Source organism: Mobula birostris, chromosome 3, assembly GCF_030028105.1.
Source record: "Mobula birostris isolate sMobBir1 chromosome 3, sMobBir1.hap1, whole genome shotgun sequence".
In the NCBI taxonomy this organism is placed as follows: domain Eukaryota; kingdom Metazoa; phylum Chordata; class Chondrichthyes; order Myliobatiformes; family Myliobatidae; genus Mobula; species Mobula birostris.
Genome location: NC_092372.1, coordinates 179,084,821 through 179,097,471, shown reverse-complemented (window position 1 = coordinate 179,097,471; position 12,651 = coordinate 179,084,821). Strand labels below are relative to the sequence as shown.

The 12,651-nt window shown below is 41.8% G+C and overlaps 1 protein-coding gene across 4 annotated transcripts in view; it reads left to right on the top strand.

Annotated features, from left to right (window-relative positions):
• LOC140195457 (cilia- and flagella-associated protein 69-like) overlaps window positions 1–12,651 on the top strand; it is a 174,505-nt gene that overhangs the window by 133,027 nt on the left and 28,827 nt on the right. For 3 of the 4 annotated variants that reach the window (XM_072253775.1, XM_072253774.1, XM_072253773.1), the window contains 3 exons: window positions 8,726–8,863; window positions 9,265–9,341; window positions 10,759–10,956. In XM_072253775.1, the coding sequence (XP_072109876.1) occupies window positions 8,726–8,863; window positions 9,265–9,341; window positions 10,759–10,956 (413 nt within the window). Of the gene's footprint in view, window positions 1–8,725; window positions 8,864–9,264; window positions 9,342–10,736; window positions 10,957–12,651 lie in introns of those variants that run through there. The other variant, XM_072253776.1, reaches the window with a different exon arrangement.

Below are 12,651 nucleotides of genomic sequence, written 5' to 3'. Positions count from 1 at the left end.
ACACCCTGGAAGCACCCAATCACAGCCGACTCTTGAGTCCATCTGAAAACTTCGAGCCTCCAACCTGCCCTCCGACACCGAGCACCAAGCACCATCTCTGCCGAGCGCTTCGACCCCAGCCCCGGCAACAGGCAATAGGCAAAGCCGAGGATTTGGGGCCTTCCTCCCCGGAGATTCTCGATCACACAGTAGCAGCGGCAGCGAAGCGGGCATTTCAGAAGTTTCTCGAGAAGTTCCTCTGTGCTTCTCATGTCTGTCGCCATCAAATCAGGATTGTGCACGGCATCCTACTTACAAATATGATATCAGCGCGCACGGCCTCTCCGGTGAAATGATATCGTATTTGTTAAATAGGGGCCGTGCACAATTCTGATTTGATGAAGACAGACGTGAGAAGCCGGAGGAACATCTGGAGAAGTTTCTGAAATGCCCGGTTCACTGCCGCTGCTACTGTGCGATTGTGAATCTCCGGGGGGTAGGCCCCAAATCCTCGGCTTTGCCTGTTGCTGACGGCCGGGGCTGGGGTCGAAGTGCTCGGCAGAGATGGTGCTTGGTGTCGGAGGGCTGGTCGGAGGCTCGAAGTTTTCGGACGACTCAGAGTCAGACTGTGGTCGGGTGATTCTAGGATGCTGCATCAGCAAGTTTGTGGTGCTGGAGGCATGGCAGGGAGGGTTTTCTTCCTTCTCCCGTCTGCATGAGATCATGGGACTTTCGAGAGACTTTGAACTTTTCTTGCTGTGCCCATGACCTGTTCTTCATCAAGTTACGGTATTGCTTGCACTATTGTAACTATATGTTATAATTAGGTGATTTTTATCAGTTTTTCAGTCCTGTTCTGTCTTGTGTTTCTGTGATATCACACTGGAGGAACATTGTATCATTTCTTAATGCATGCATTACTAAATGACAATAAAAGAGGACTGCATTTCCTCATAATCTAATCTAATCTAATTTCAGAGCGGCCGCGCACACTGCGTCGCACCGCCATCTTCTCCTCCTCTCCTTAGTTTGAGGGTCTTCTTGATAGTGAAACAGGTTACAATGATTTACAGAGAAATCTTGAACAATTAGGGAAATGGACTGAGGAATGGCAAATGAATTTCAACTTGGATAAGTGTGAAGTGATACATTTTGTATAGTCAAACCAGAATAGGACTTGCATTGAAAGGTAGGGCACTGACGAAGGTTGTGGAATAGAGGGACCTTGGAAAACAAATGCTCAGTTCACTTAAAGCAACTGTGCAAGTGGACTAGTTGGTAAAAAAGGCTTTTAGCATGCTGGCCTTCATCAATCAGGACAGCAAGTTTATGAATAAGGACATATTGTTGCAGTTATTAGATTATTAGATTATGAGAGAACACTCAGTCCTCTTTTATTGTCATTTAGAAATGCATACATGCATTAAGAAATGATACAATGTTTCTCCGGAGTGATATCACAGAAAACGAGACAGACCAAAGACTAACACTGACAAAACCACATAATTATACCATATAGTTACAGCAGTGCAAAACAATACCATAATTTGATGAAGAACAGCCCATAGGCACAGTAAAAAAAATAGTCTCAAAGTCCCGAGTCGATTGACTCCCGAGTCCCCGATAGCGGCGGCAAAAGGGAGAAACTCCCTGCCATAAACCTCCAGGCACCGTCAACTGACTGATACCTTGGAAGCAGTCGACCCTGAGTCCATCCGTCCAAAAACTCCAAGCGTCCGAGCAGCCTCTCCGATACCGCCTCCCGAGCGCCATCCTCTGCCAAGCGCCTTCAACCTCTCCCCGGCCGCTGAAACACGCAAAGCCGAGGATTTCAAGGCCTTCAGCTCCAGAGATTCCAGTTACCACACAGTAGCAGGGGTAGCAAAGCAGACATTTCAGAAGTTTTCCAGATGTTCCGCTATGCAAGTGAGATTGCATTTGGAGTATTGTGTACAATTTTGGTCACCCTTTTATAGGAAACACTCTGTCAAACTGGAGAGGGTGCAGAAGAGATCGACAATGTGCTGCTTGGACTAGAGGGCTTGAGTGAGATTGGCTAGATCTTTATTCCTTGGAGTGTAGGAGAATGGGAGATGACCTCATAGAAGTTTATAAAATCATAAGGTTTTATAGATAAAGTGGATGGTCATAGTCTTTTCCCAGGGTTGAGGAGTCCAAAACAAGAGGACACAGATACAAGATAAGAGGGGAGAGATTTAGAAGAGAGCTGAAAGGTAACTTCTTTGCACAAAGGATGATGAGTACCTGGAATGAGCTGCCAGAAAAAGTGGTTGAGGTGGGTACAATTGCAACATTTAAGAGGCATTTGGATAGATACATGTAGGGAAAGAACTGTGAGGGCTATGGGTCAAATCCAGGCAACTGGGACTGCAGGGATTCTGCTGTGGTCAGCATGAACCAGTTGGGCTGAAGGGTCTGAATCCATGTTGTATTACTCTATCATATTATGACTTATAATCAACCAAGTTCACTGCAAAAGGAACTGTCACCTCTAAAGTGAGGCTTGCCTCTCTTATGGTATTCACTGATTGGAATGTAGGAATGTTGAGTAGGAATGTTGAATACGAATGTTTAATGAGGTAGTTATTGCATTTTTCTTCTTTTCCATAGAATGCTTGTAGGTTAAGCTCTTATCAGAGTCAAAATGGCCAGAGTAACCTTCCTAAACACACCAATTTTGTTCTACATAATTGCAAAACTTAAGGTATTCTCGCTTCAGTTTGTGTTTCCCTATTATGTATGCCTGTTACGTTTACGGTTCCAAAATCCGTGATGTTCCACTGCTCCCGTGTAATGCAGCCAAGTAATCATAACCACACTTCCTCCAGTATTTTGTTTGCATTACAGTGCAGCCAGGTAGACTTAATTTTTGGTGAAGGTTGTTTCTTGTAGAGCATTTTTCAAGCAATTTACAAACATAATATGAACTTTTCTGAGGACTGCTATCTCCTCCGCCACAAGTGGTTGAAATTTTTAATCTAGAATCTCTGGGTGGTAATATCGGAATTGCTGCTTGTGCAAGATGCCAATGAGAATAAGAGGTGAAAAGGGACTTGGGAGTCCTCGTGCAAGACTCCCAGAAGGTTAATGCACAGGTTGAGTCTGTGGTAAAGAAGGCAAATGCAATGTTGGCATTTATTTCAAAGGGAATAGAATATAAAAATGAGGAGATAATGCCGAAGCTTTAAAAGATACCAGTCAGGCAGCATTTAAAGTATTGTCAACAGGTTTGGGTTTCTTAGCTCAGAAAGGATGTATTGTCATTGGAGAGAATCCAGAGGAGATTCATGAAGATGATTCCAATAATGAAGGGGTTAACATATGTGGAGTATTTGGCAGCTTTGGGCCTATATTCACTGGAATTTAGAAGAATGCATGAGGATCTCATCGAAACCTACTGAATGTCGAGGGGACTAGATAAGGTGGATGTGGAAATGTTCCCTCTGATGGGGGTATCCAGAACTAGAGAGCACAGGCTCAAAATTGAGGGGCAACCTTTTAGAACAGAGGTAAAGAGGAATTTGTTTAGCCAAAGAGTGGTGAATCTGTTTAATGCTCTGCCACAGATTGCAGTCAAGGCCACATCCGTGGGTATATTCAAAGCAGAAGTTCCAAATTGGTTGGTGTGTCAAGGGATATGGTGAGAGGACAGGTGCATGTGGGTGAATAAGATCCGGTATCAGCCATGATGAAATGGCAGAGCGGACTCGATGGGCTAAATGGCCTAATTCTGCTCCTGTGTCTTCTGGTCTTAATAGGATGATTTGGCAAATAAATCCACAGCAGACCAATTGATGCAGGAAGCAGGGTTTCAGATTTCTGGATCATTGGGATCTCTTCTGGGGAAGGTATGACCTGTACAGAAGGAACAGGTTAGACTTCAACTTGAAAGGAACCAATATCCTTGCGGGCAGCTTTGCTAGATCTGTTGGTGAAGGTTTACACAAACATGACAGGGGAAACTGGAGTGATAGGGCAGAGGATGGGACAGCTGATATACAGGTAGATGCATTGTGTAGTTTAGGAAGTGATAAGAATGTCACTTCTAATAATGCTGAACTATTAATCTGTCAAGACATACACCTGGGCTATAACCATCCTGACCCCTCCTATCCATTTACCCATCCAAATTTCTTTCAAATGTTGTAATCGAACCCGCATCCACCATTTTTGCTGCAAGTTCATTCTACCCTCTCACCACCTTCTGAGTGAAGAAGTTTCCCCTCACGTTCTCCTTAAGAATTTCACCTTTCACCCTGAATCCATGACTTATAGTTCTAGTCTTGTCCAACCTCAGTGGAGAAAGCCTGCTTGCATTTATCCTATCTCTAACCCTCATAATTTTGTATACATCTGTCAAATCTCCCCATATTCTTTTACAATCTAGGGAATAAAGTACTACTGATTCAACCTTTCCCCATAGCTTAGGTCTTCAAGTCCTGACAACATCCTTGTAATTTTTTTCTGCACTCTTACAATCTTACTGATATCTTTCCTGTAGGTAGATGACCAAAACTGCATACAATATTCCAAATTAGGCTCCGCTCTGCTAGGGTCCTTGCAGTTTCTGAAGGAACACCTTGTCATTTTCTGGGGATTTATCCTAATTTGCCTCAGGACAGCAAACACCTCCTCCTCTGTAAGCTGTAAATGATCCATGACCTCACTGCTTCTTTGCCTCACTTGGGTAGACTTTTTTGATTCCTGACTTTGTATGTAGGCTTAACAATATCTTTCTCCACAACCTCTCCACTACCTGCTCTGGCTCTCTTGTTTCCATCCCCCTGCAACTCTAGTTTCAACCCAACTCCATCCCTCCCACCCCCCCCCACCCTATACAGCACTCGTAAACCTTCCCACAAGGATATTAGTCTCCCTTCCAGTTCATGTGCATACTGTCCCTTCTGTACAGGTCCCACCTTAACTGGAGGAGAGCCCAATGATCCAAATATCTGAAGCCCTGCACCAACTCCTTAGCCACATGTTAGACTATATGAGCTTCCTACTCCTGTGCTCACTAGCAAGTGACACATGTAGCAATGCTGAGATCACAATTCTGGAGGTTCTGTCCTTGAACTTAGCACCTAACTCCCTGAACTCACTTTGAAGGACCTTGTGCCCCCTTCTTACCCATGTCATTGGTACTGTTGTAGAACATGACCCCTGGCTGAACACCCTCCCACTTTGGAATGCTGTGGACTTGACCAGAAATGACCTTGACCCTGGTACCTGGAGGCAACATGTCATCCAGAATCTCATTCTCATCAACAGAACCTCTTGTTTGTTCTCTTTACCAATGAATCCTTTATCACTACAGCTTGCCCCTCCTCCCCCTTTCTTTTCTGAACCATGGAGACAGACTCAGTGTTAGTGACCTGAGCACTATGACTTTTCTCTGCCAGGTCATTCCCCTCCCTCCCCCCCCCCCCCACCAATATTATCTAAAGCAGTATCCCTGTTGCTGAGGGGAATGGCCACAAGGATACTCTGCACTGGCTGCTTATCCCATTTCCCCCTCCTGTTGGTCATCCAGTTCCTGTATCCTGCAGCTTGGGAGCAACTACCTCCCTGTACGTCCTGCCAATCAACCACTCAGCCTCCTCCCGAATAACCCAGAGTTCATTCAGTGCCAGTTCCAATTTATTAACAAGGTCTGATAGAAGCTTCAGATAGACGCACTTCTTGCAGGTATAGTCGTCAGAGACATTGGAGGTCTCCCTCCCTTCCCACATCCCACAAGAGGAGTATTCTACATTCTGCCTGGCATCCCCACAATTCTGTACAATAAGAAAGAAAGAAAAATTAATTGAAAAAATCTACTTGCAGCCTTTGCCTCCCCTTGCTGAATCTTTTATAAGCCAAAAGTCTGAACTCCCCACTCTAACCCACTCCCACAATAGCCACTCTGTTTAGACCTAACTTCTTTTTATTGGCCGTGTCAATTGCTTATTTCCATTCAAGATGCAAGATTCAAGATTGTTTAATGTCATTTCCAGTACACAAGTGTAAAGAAGAATTAAATAATTTTGACTTTGTATCCAATGAAGGGTGTGGAGCGGTGGGTTAGTGGGTGGAGGTGTTGATTGGCCTTACTGCTCAGGGAAAGCAGCTGTTCTAAGTCTGGTGATACTGATGTGAATGCTATACAGACTCCTCCCTGATGACAGTGGGACAAACAGTCCAGAAACAGGGTGGGTGTGATCCTTCCTGATGTTACTGGCCCTATTCTAGCACCCTTATGTATTTGTCTCCTTGATGGTGTATAGGCTGGTGCTGGTGATGCACTGGGCAGTTTTGTACCTGGGAAGAGGGTTGGATTATGCACAATCCAACATCTCGTCTGGGACTGTGGCACATAGAATGTCCCAACTGACTCTGCTCACTTCTTTTGAAATCTCTGTACTGCTAGACAATCCAATGTCTCCTCGGACATCGTGGCAATTAGGTTCTTGATCAGTAGGGACGTCAAAGATTATGGGGAGAAGGCAAGAGAATAGGGTTCAGAGGGATAATAAATCAGTCATAATCGAGTTGCAGAGCAGTCTCAATGGGCTGAATGGCCTAATTCTGCTCCTTTGTATGGTGTTAAAAACTTCCCAGCAAAGTCATTCTACCTATGGACAAAAACTAATCTCTTCACAAAAGACATCTTTACTCTAAATTAAGGGATTAGAGTATTGGAGTCATAGAGCAACAAAACACATTTACTGATTCTTCAGCCCAAACTGTCCATGCTGTCAACAGTGCCTAACTAGCTAGTCCTAATTTCCTAGTTCGGCCCATAATTCCTCCAAGCCCTGACCTTCCAAGTACCTATCCAAGTATTTCTTAAATTATACGATTCCATCTGCAGCAACCACTACTGCAAGGTCATTTCATATTTTCACCAACCTCTGCATAAAAATGTTATCCCTCAGTGCCCTTTTAAATCTTTCGCTTCTCACCCTAATCCTCTTGTTTTTGGCTCACTTACAGATAACCACTCTGCATCAAAATGTTGTCCCTCACTGCCCTTTTAAATCTTTTGCCTCTCACCCTAAGCCTCTTTGTTTTGGGCCCCTTTACAAATCACCTCCCTCTGCAAAAAAATGTTGTTCCTCGGTGCCCTTTTAAATCTTTCACCTCTCACTCTAAGCCTCCTTGTTTTGAACTCCCCTACCCTCAGTGAGAGACTTACCAACCACCTTATTTACGGCCTCTCATAATTTTGAACACTTCTATAACATTGCTCCTCATTCTCCTATATGCCAAGGAATAAAGACCTAGCTGGCTAACCTTTCAAGCCTTCTAGTCCTGACAATATCCTCGGAACTCTTCCCTGCACTCTTCTCAGTCTAACTGTTCCAGTTATCTGTAACAGGGCAACCAAGTGCAGCCTCATCAGCATAATTTCCCTACTTCTATATTCAATGCCTTGAGTGATGAAGACCAGCATGCTAGACAGCCTTTCATCATTCTGTCTACCCATGATGCTGCTTTCAGCAAACTATACAATTGTACTCTCAGGTCCCTCTATTTTATTGCACACTCTAGTGCCACTTATAGTCCAAGTCCTGCACTATGTTGGATTGACTTTCCAAATTGCATTACCTCACACTTAATTGTATGGAATTAGCACTTCTCTGCCTACTTCCTAACTGATCAAGATTCCCCTGTATTCTACAATAACCTTCTTCATCATCAACAACACTTCTTAATTTCTGAGTTCTTAAAAAAACTGACAGATACATTTGAATAGCATAAAGTTTAAAATAATTGGTTGAGCTAGGAAGATCCCTGTACATATCATTTGATGTAGGAAAATGGGTAGCAGTTCTGCTGAGCCTCTTTCCTACTGGAAAATTATTGCACTAAATAAAAGAAAAAATCTTTCTTTACCTTTTTGCAAAGTGATCTCTATGTTTATTGCAGAAATTAAAACTATCAAAGTATTGATTTTTCAAAGTGTTTTTGTATGCTATTTTCATAAAGAATCGCTGCTGAACATGCCAATGCATTTACAAGAACAGTCAGCAACCAATTAGCAAAAGATTATGTCAGTGAAGTTAATGTGATTATTCATAAGCCAGAAAATGTTTCAGTGAAAGGTGCTACCCTTGTGAAATAATAGCATTGCTTGTATAAAACAATTATATTTATATTAGACAGGGATAGTGAAGAAGAGAAGTTAACTTAACTCATATTGGTTTAGGTAGATTAGGATTAGCCTTATTTATCAAATGTACCTCAAAATATCAAAATACAAAGTGAAATGTGCCATTTGCGTCAATGATCTACACAGTCCAAGGATGTGTTGGTGGCAGCCCGCCATGTTTCTGGCACCAAACATAGCATCCCACCAATTTAGCAACCCTTACCAACCTATACTTCTTTGGAATGTGGGAGGAAAGCAGAGCACTTGAGAAAACCCACACAGTCACAGGGAAAATGTATAAACTTCTTACAGAAAGTGGTGGGAATTGAACCCTGATCACTTGTGCTGTAAAGTGTTATGCTAACTTCTACCAGGCTGTCAAAAGGTAGTTCCCAAAGTAGTCCTAATTAGCTCCTTTCATTGCAAACTATACAAACTAAAACTGAGGACAGGAGTCATAAACGTAACATGGAATTCTACTTTTTAGGTCATTAATCAATTGTATTGTTTAATTTACATGCAACATACTGTATATGTTGTATTTTTGCAAAGATGCATTTATGTTTCAAACTGGGATTTTAACCAATTTAGATGCCAAGAAGTCCCTAACTGGGCTTATCCAGGAAGAATATGGAATAACAACATTGCCAGCCAATTGCCTAAGCCCTGCAGTGATTGATGTTTCTGAAAATTCAAGGGTGAAGATTTATTCTATTTTCTGTAAATTAGGTAAGAAGACAGTCAGACTTTACAAATTTAAGCATTTCAAACAAGTAAAAGTAAGCTGATATTTGAAAAAAATCCAAATTGCAAATTATCATCAATATGTAACTGCAATCTGTTAATTAACAAATTTGATTGTGCATTGTGCATCATTTGAAGGCTATCTTTAAAAAAAGATCCAGAATTCATTGTGATAGTGGCTAACACGGACTCAGCAAAGTTATCAGGATTTAATATTACATTATTTGTTATGTTTATAGGATTAATATTAATAGCACCTTCTGTTAACATACTGCCTTTAATGCAGAAAATTGCCAAGGTGTTCAGTTATAGAATAAGCATTAGTCAAAGCATAATTGCACTTCAAACTAAAAATAATTTAGCACTTTCTCAATCATTTTCTAAAGGTTTTGAAGATCTTCCTGGATTATCCTCCAATGATTTAATTACACTTGCCATTGTACGTCATTACTTGGATTTGAAGGTAAGTTCTTTTCATAGATAATGAAAATTTACTGGAGTGGAGTATAGAGTCATAGAATCATACGGGATAGAAAAAGCTCCTTGGCTCAACTATTCTATGCCAATTATATTGCTTGCTGAGCTAGTCCCACCTGTCCACATTTGGCCCATGGCTCTATTAAGCCGTCCTATTCATGTACTTGTATAGAATACTTTCCTCTAGAAGAGGAAAGTACAACAAAAAGTGGCAAGTATTCTGATTGATGCAAGTAACAACAGGTTTTGAAATTATATTAGATGGGAACTGGGTTTTTTAAAGTAAAGAGATTCCAGAGGTTTCCAGTATTCTATTGGAAGTGGAAAATAAAATTATTTCAGAGCTTTGTCTAACAAGAGAAAATCTGCAGATACTGGAAGTCCAAGTAACACACACAAAATGCTAGAGGAACTCAGCAGGCCTGGCAGCATTTATGGAAGTGAGTATAGTGGAAAATTCAGGCCAAGACCCCTCATCCCTCACCTCTGACTCCTCATCTTTTTTTTCTCCAGCCCTGATGGTGGGTCTTGGCCCAACACATCGACGGTACTACTTTCCATAGCTGCTGCTTGGATTGCTGACTTCCTCCAGCATTATGTGTGTGTTGCTCAGAGCTTTGCCTGTCAGCCATATTCACTATAATACCCCAAAACTGATAATGCTTCAATAATGTTCCAGTTGGTCATCAGGACCTGTTCTATGACAGAAAAGCATCTTACAATATTGCCCATTAGACTTATTGACATTTTGGCAATGATTTTTCTATGAAAGTAATGGTTAGGTGAAATGCATTCACCATTATTTGTGTGTAAATTGAACAGCAATTTCTGATTAGTGCAGATCTATGGTTAAGTGCATTATTCCTCCATAAACATCCTGAAAATAGTCTCTCTCTGTCAAACTATTTATTCCAATGTATTGAACTGCATGAAGATCTGTCATACATTTTATTTTTGGAACAAACATTCCAGAAGAGGTTGGTACTTGAAATTACAACTGATCTTTTTGTTTCTCAGACTGCAGGTGCTGGCAATAATTCTTTCTTTCCTTGTTCAATTACCATATCTTTTTCCTTGGATCATCATCTTTTTGTCATTACACTGCCTTTCTTTTCTCAGTCTTTACCCCATCTTTACATAAGTGCCATTTTACATTTTTTTTACAATTCTAAAGAAAAAGCTTTAATCTGAAATGGAAATCATTTTAGCTCATTGAACGTTTGTGTGTTTTCAATCGGTTCAGTCTTTTTCAGGTTTCAAATGTTCATAATGTTTAGTTTTTGCATAAGTATTTGAAAAATTGATTGACCATAAAGTAGTAAGAATATAACCTACCTTCATGCCTACGAAGTGATTGTGCAATATTAAATATTTTTTAAAGAAACGCATGCATTTAATAACAGGTGGGGAGTGTATGGATGGAAATTGAAAAGGAACTTAAACAGGAAGCCATCCGTCCAATTAGTAGAGACGTGGAGGGGTTGCATACTATAACAAAGCACTATGAGAATGTTAGCAGACGGGTGGCACAATATCAGACGGAAATACTTGAAAACGAGCAAAAATGGGAACTGCTGGATGAACACAGAATGTATTGCAAGGTAAGGTGAAATTGGAAGTATTTATTAGGATATGTGGTACATATAAAATATTTGTTGACAGGTTTGAGAATTTTGCTTAAATTTCCTTAAAAATTTGATTGGGAAAATATTATTTCCAAGTAGAATAAAATTCATTTCTGCTTAGGCAGTTAGTTGTGGGGTGGCACAATAGCATATGGTTAGCGTAACGCTATCACAGCACAGTAACCCTAGTTCAATTCCACCGCTGTCTGTCATGACTTTGTACCTTCTCCCTTACCCTGTGGGTTTCCTGCTGGTGCTCTGGTTTCCTCTCAGATTCCAAAGATGTATGGGTTAGGTTAATTGGTCACATGAGTCCATGGCATTAGCTTGGTGGGCTGGAATGGGTTGTTACTATGCTGTATCACTAAATAAAATGATAATAAAATGTGTAAAGCCTTTATTACATTTCCAAATTATTCTTCAGAAAGTAATGGTGCAGTTCTATCAGAGTATTGTGATGAGAGAACTTAATGAAGATGGCTTGGACCCAAATGCTGGAGTATCCGCAAGGATTGAGACACAGTATCAAACTGGATCGAGAACTGAGCACAAAACAAACACTAAACAAAAATCACTAGTAAGGCTTATGATTGAATACTGAACCTCAATTCAGGTGCTCCTTAAATACTCAATTCTTGGCACCCAAAACGTGATTGTCAATTAGCGGGATGGTCCTGAATTTTTTAAGGGGCCACACCTGCTATTCATACACCAAGGACTTGGAGCATCTAAACCCCAGAAGCTGACGCAGTTGGGTGCATGTCGCAACAGGACCCCTCCCCTATGGCTGACTCCTGATGGCCCTGGCTATTCAGGGAGACTATGATTTTAGTCATGGATGAGAGTCTGATCCAAAACGTCCCTTTCAGGAACCCAGCACCGTTCCCCTCCCAGTCTAAATCCCTCCCAGTCCACAAGGGACTGATGAACTCCTTGAACAGTTTATAAATCCAAAATTCTTCTCACAGTGAAAACCTGTTCCCCATCAACAAACCTGGGTACTGGTAGGGCTGATGGTGATGGGGCTAAAGGGCTGTTCACAGATTTTAATTTGGAAATGTGGAAAGTGGGATTGATCTTTGGCTCTTGGGGAGGTGCAAGGTGTAGGCCACCAGGTTTACTTTGCTGAGAATCTTGATCTGTCCAATGAACTTGGATGCCAAGTTCCTGGACTCCATTCAGAGAGGCAAATCCTGAGTCAATAGCCAGACCCGTTGCCCATGCTACAAAACTGGTCCTTGTCTCTCTTGCAGTTTCCTTTTATTTCAACCTTCTGAGTAGAAGTTAACAAAATCTCACTTGCCCTAGTCTATCTCTCCTTCCAGCATCGGACAAGATCTTCGGCCACAAGGGTCCCAACCTCGGCCTCCTGCTTAGAGAAGAGAGTCAGAGAATACCCAAATTGGCATTTGAAAGAAAATATCCCATGTGCCAAATGCCGTAAAGTGTTGTGGCTGACCTCTGCCCACATCAAATGGTCGCAGTACTCGTACTGTCTTTCAGAGTCCAGGCATCTTAGGGTATATTCCACATTTTGGTTCACCCAGTCCATCTGGCTGTAGGTCTGTGGGTGAAACCTAGAGGAGAGACTCGCTGTTGCCTCGATCAGTTTGTGAAACACCCTCCAGAAACGTGAAGCAAACTGTGGACTGTGATCCAACACAGTGTCCA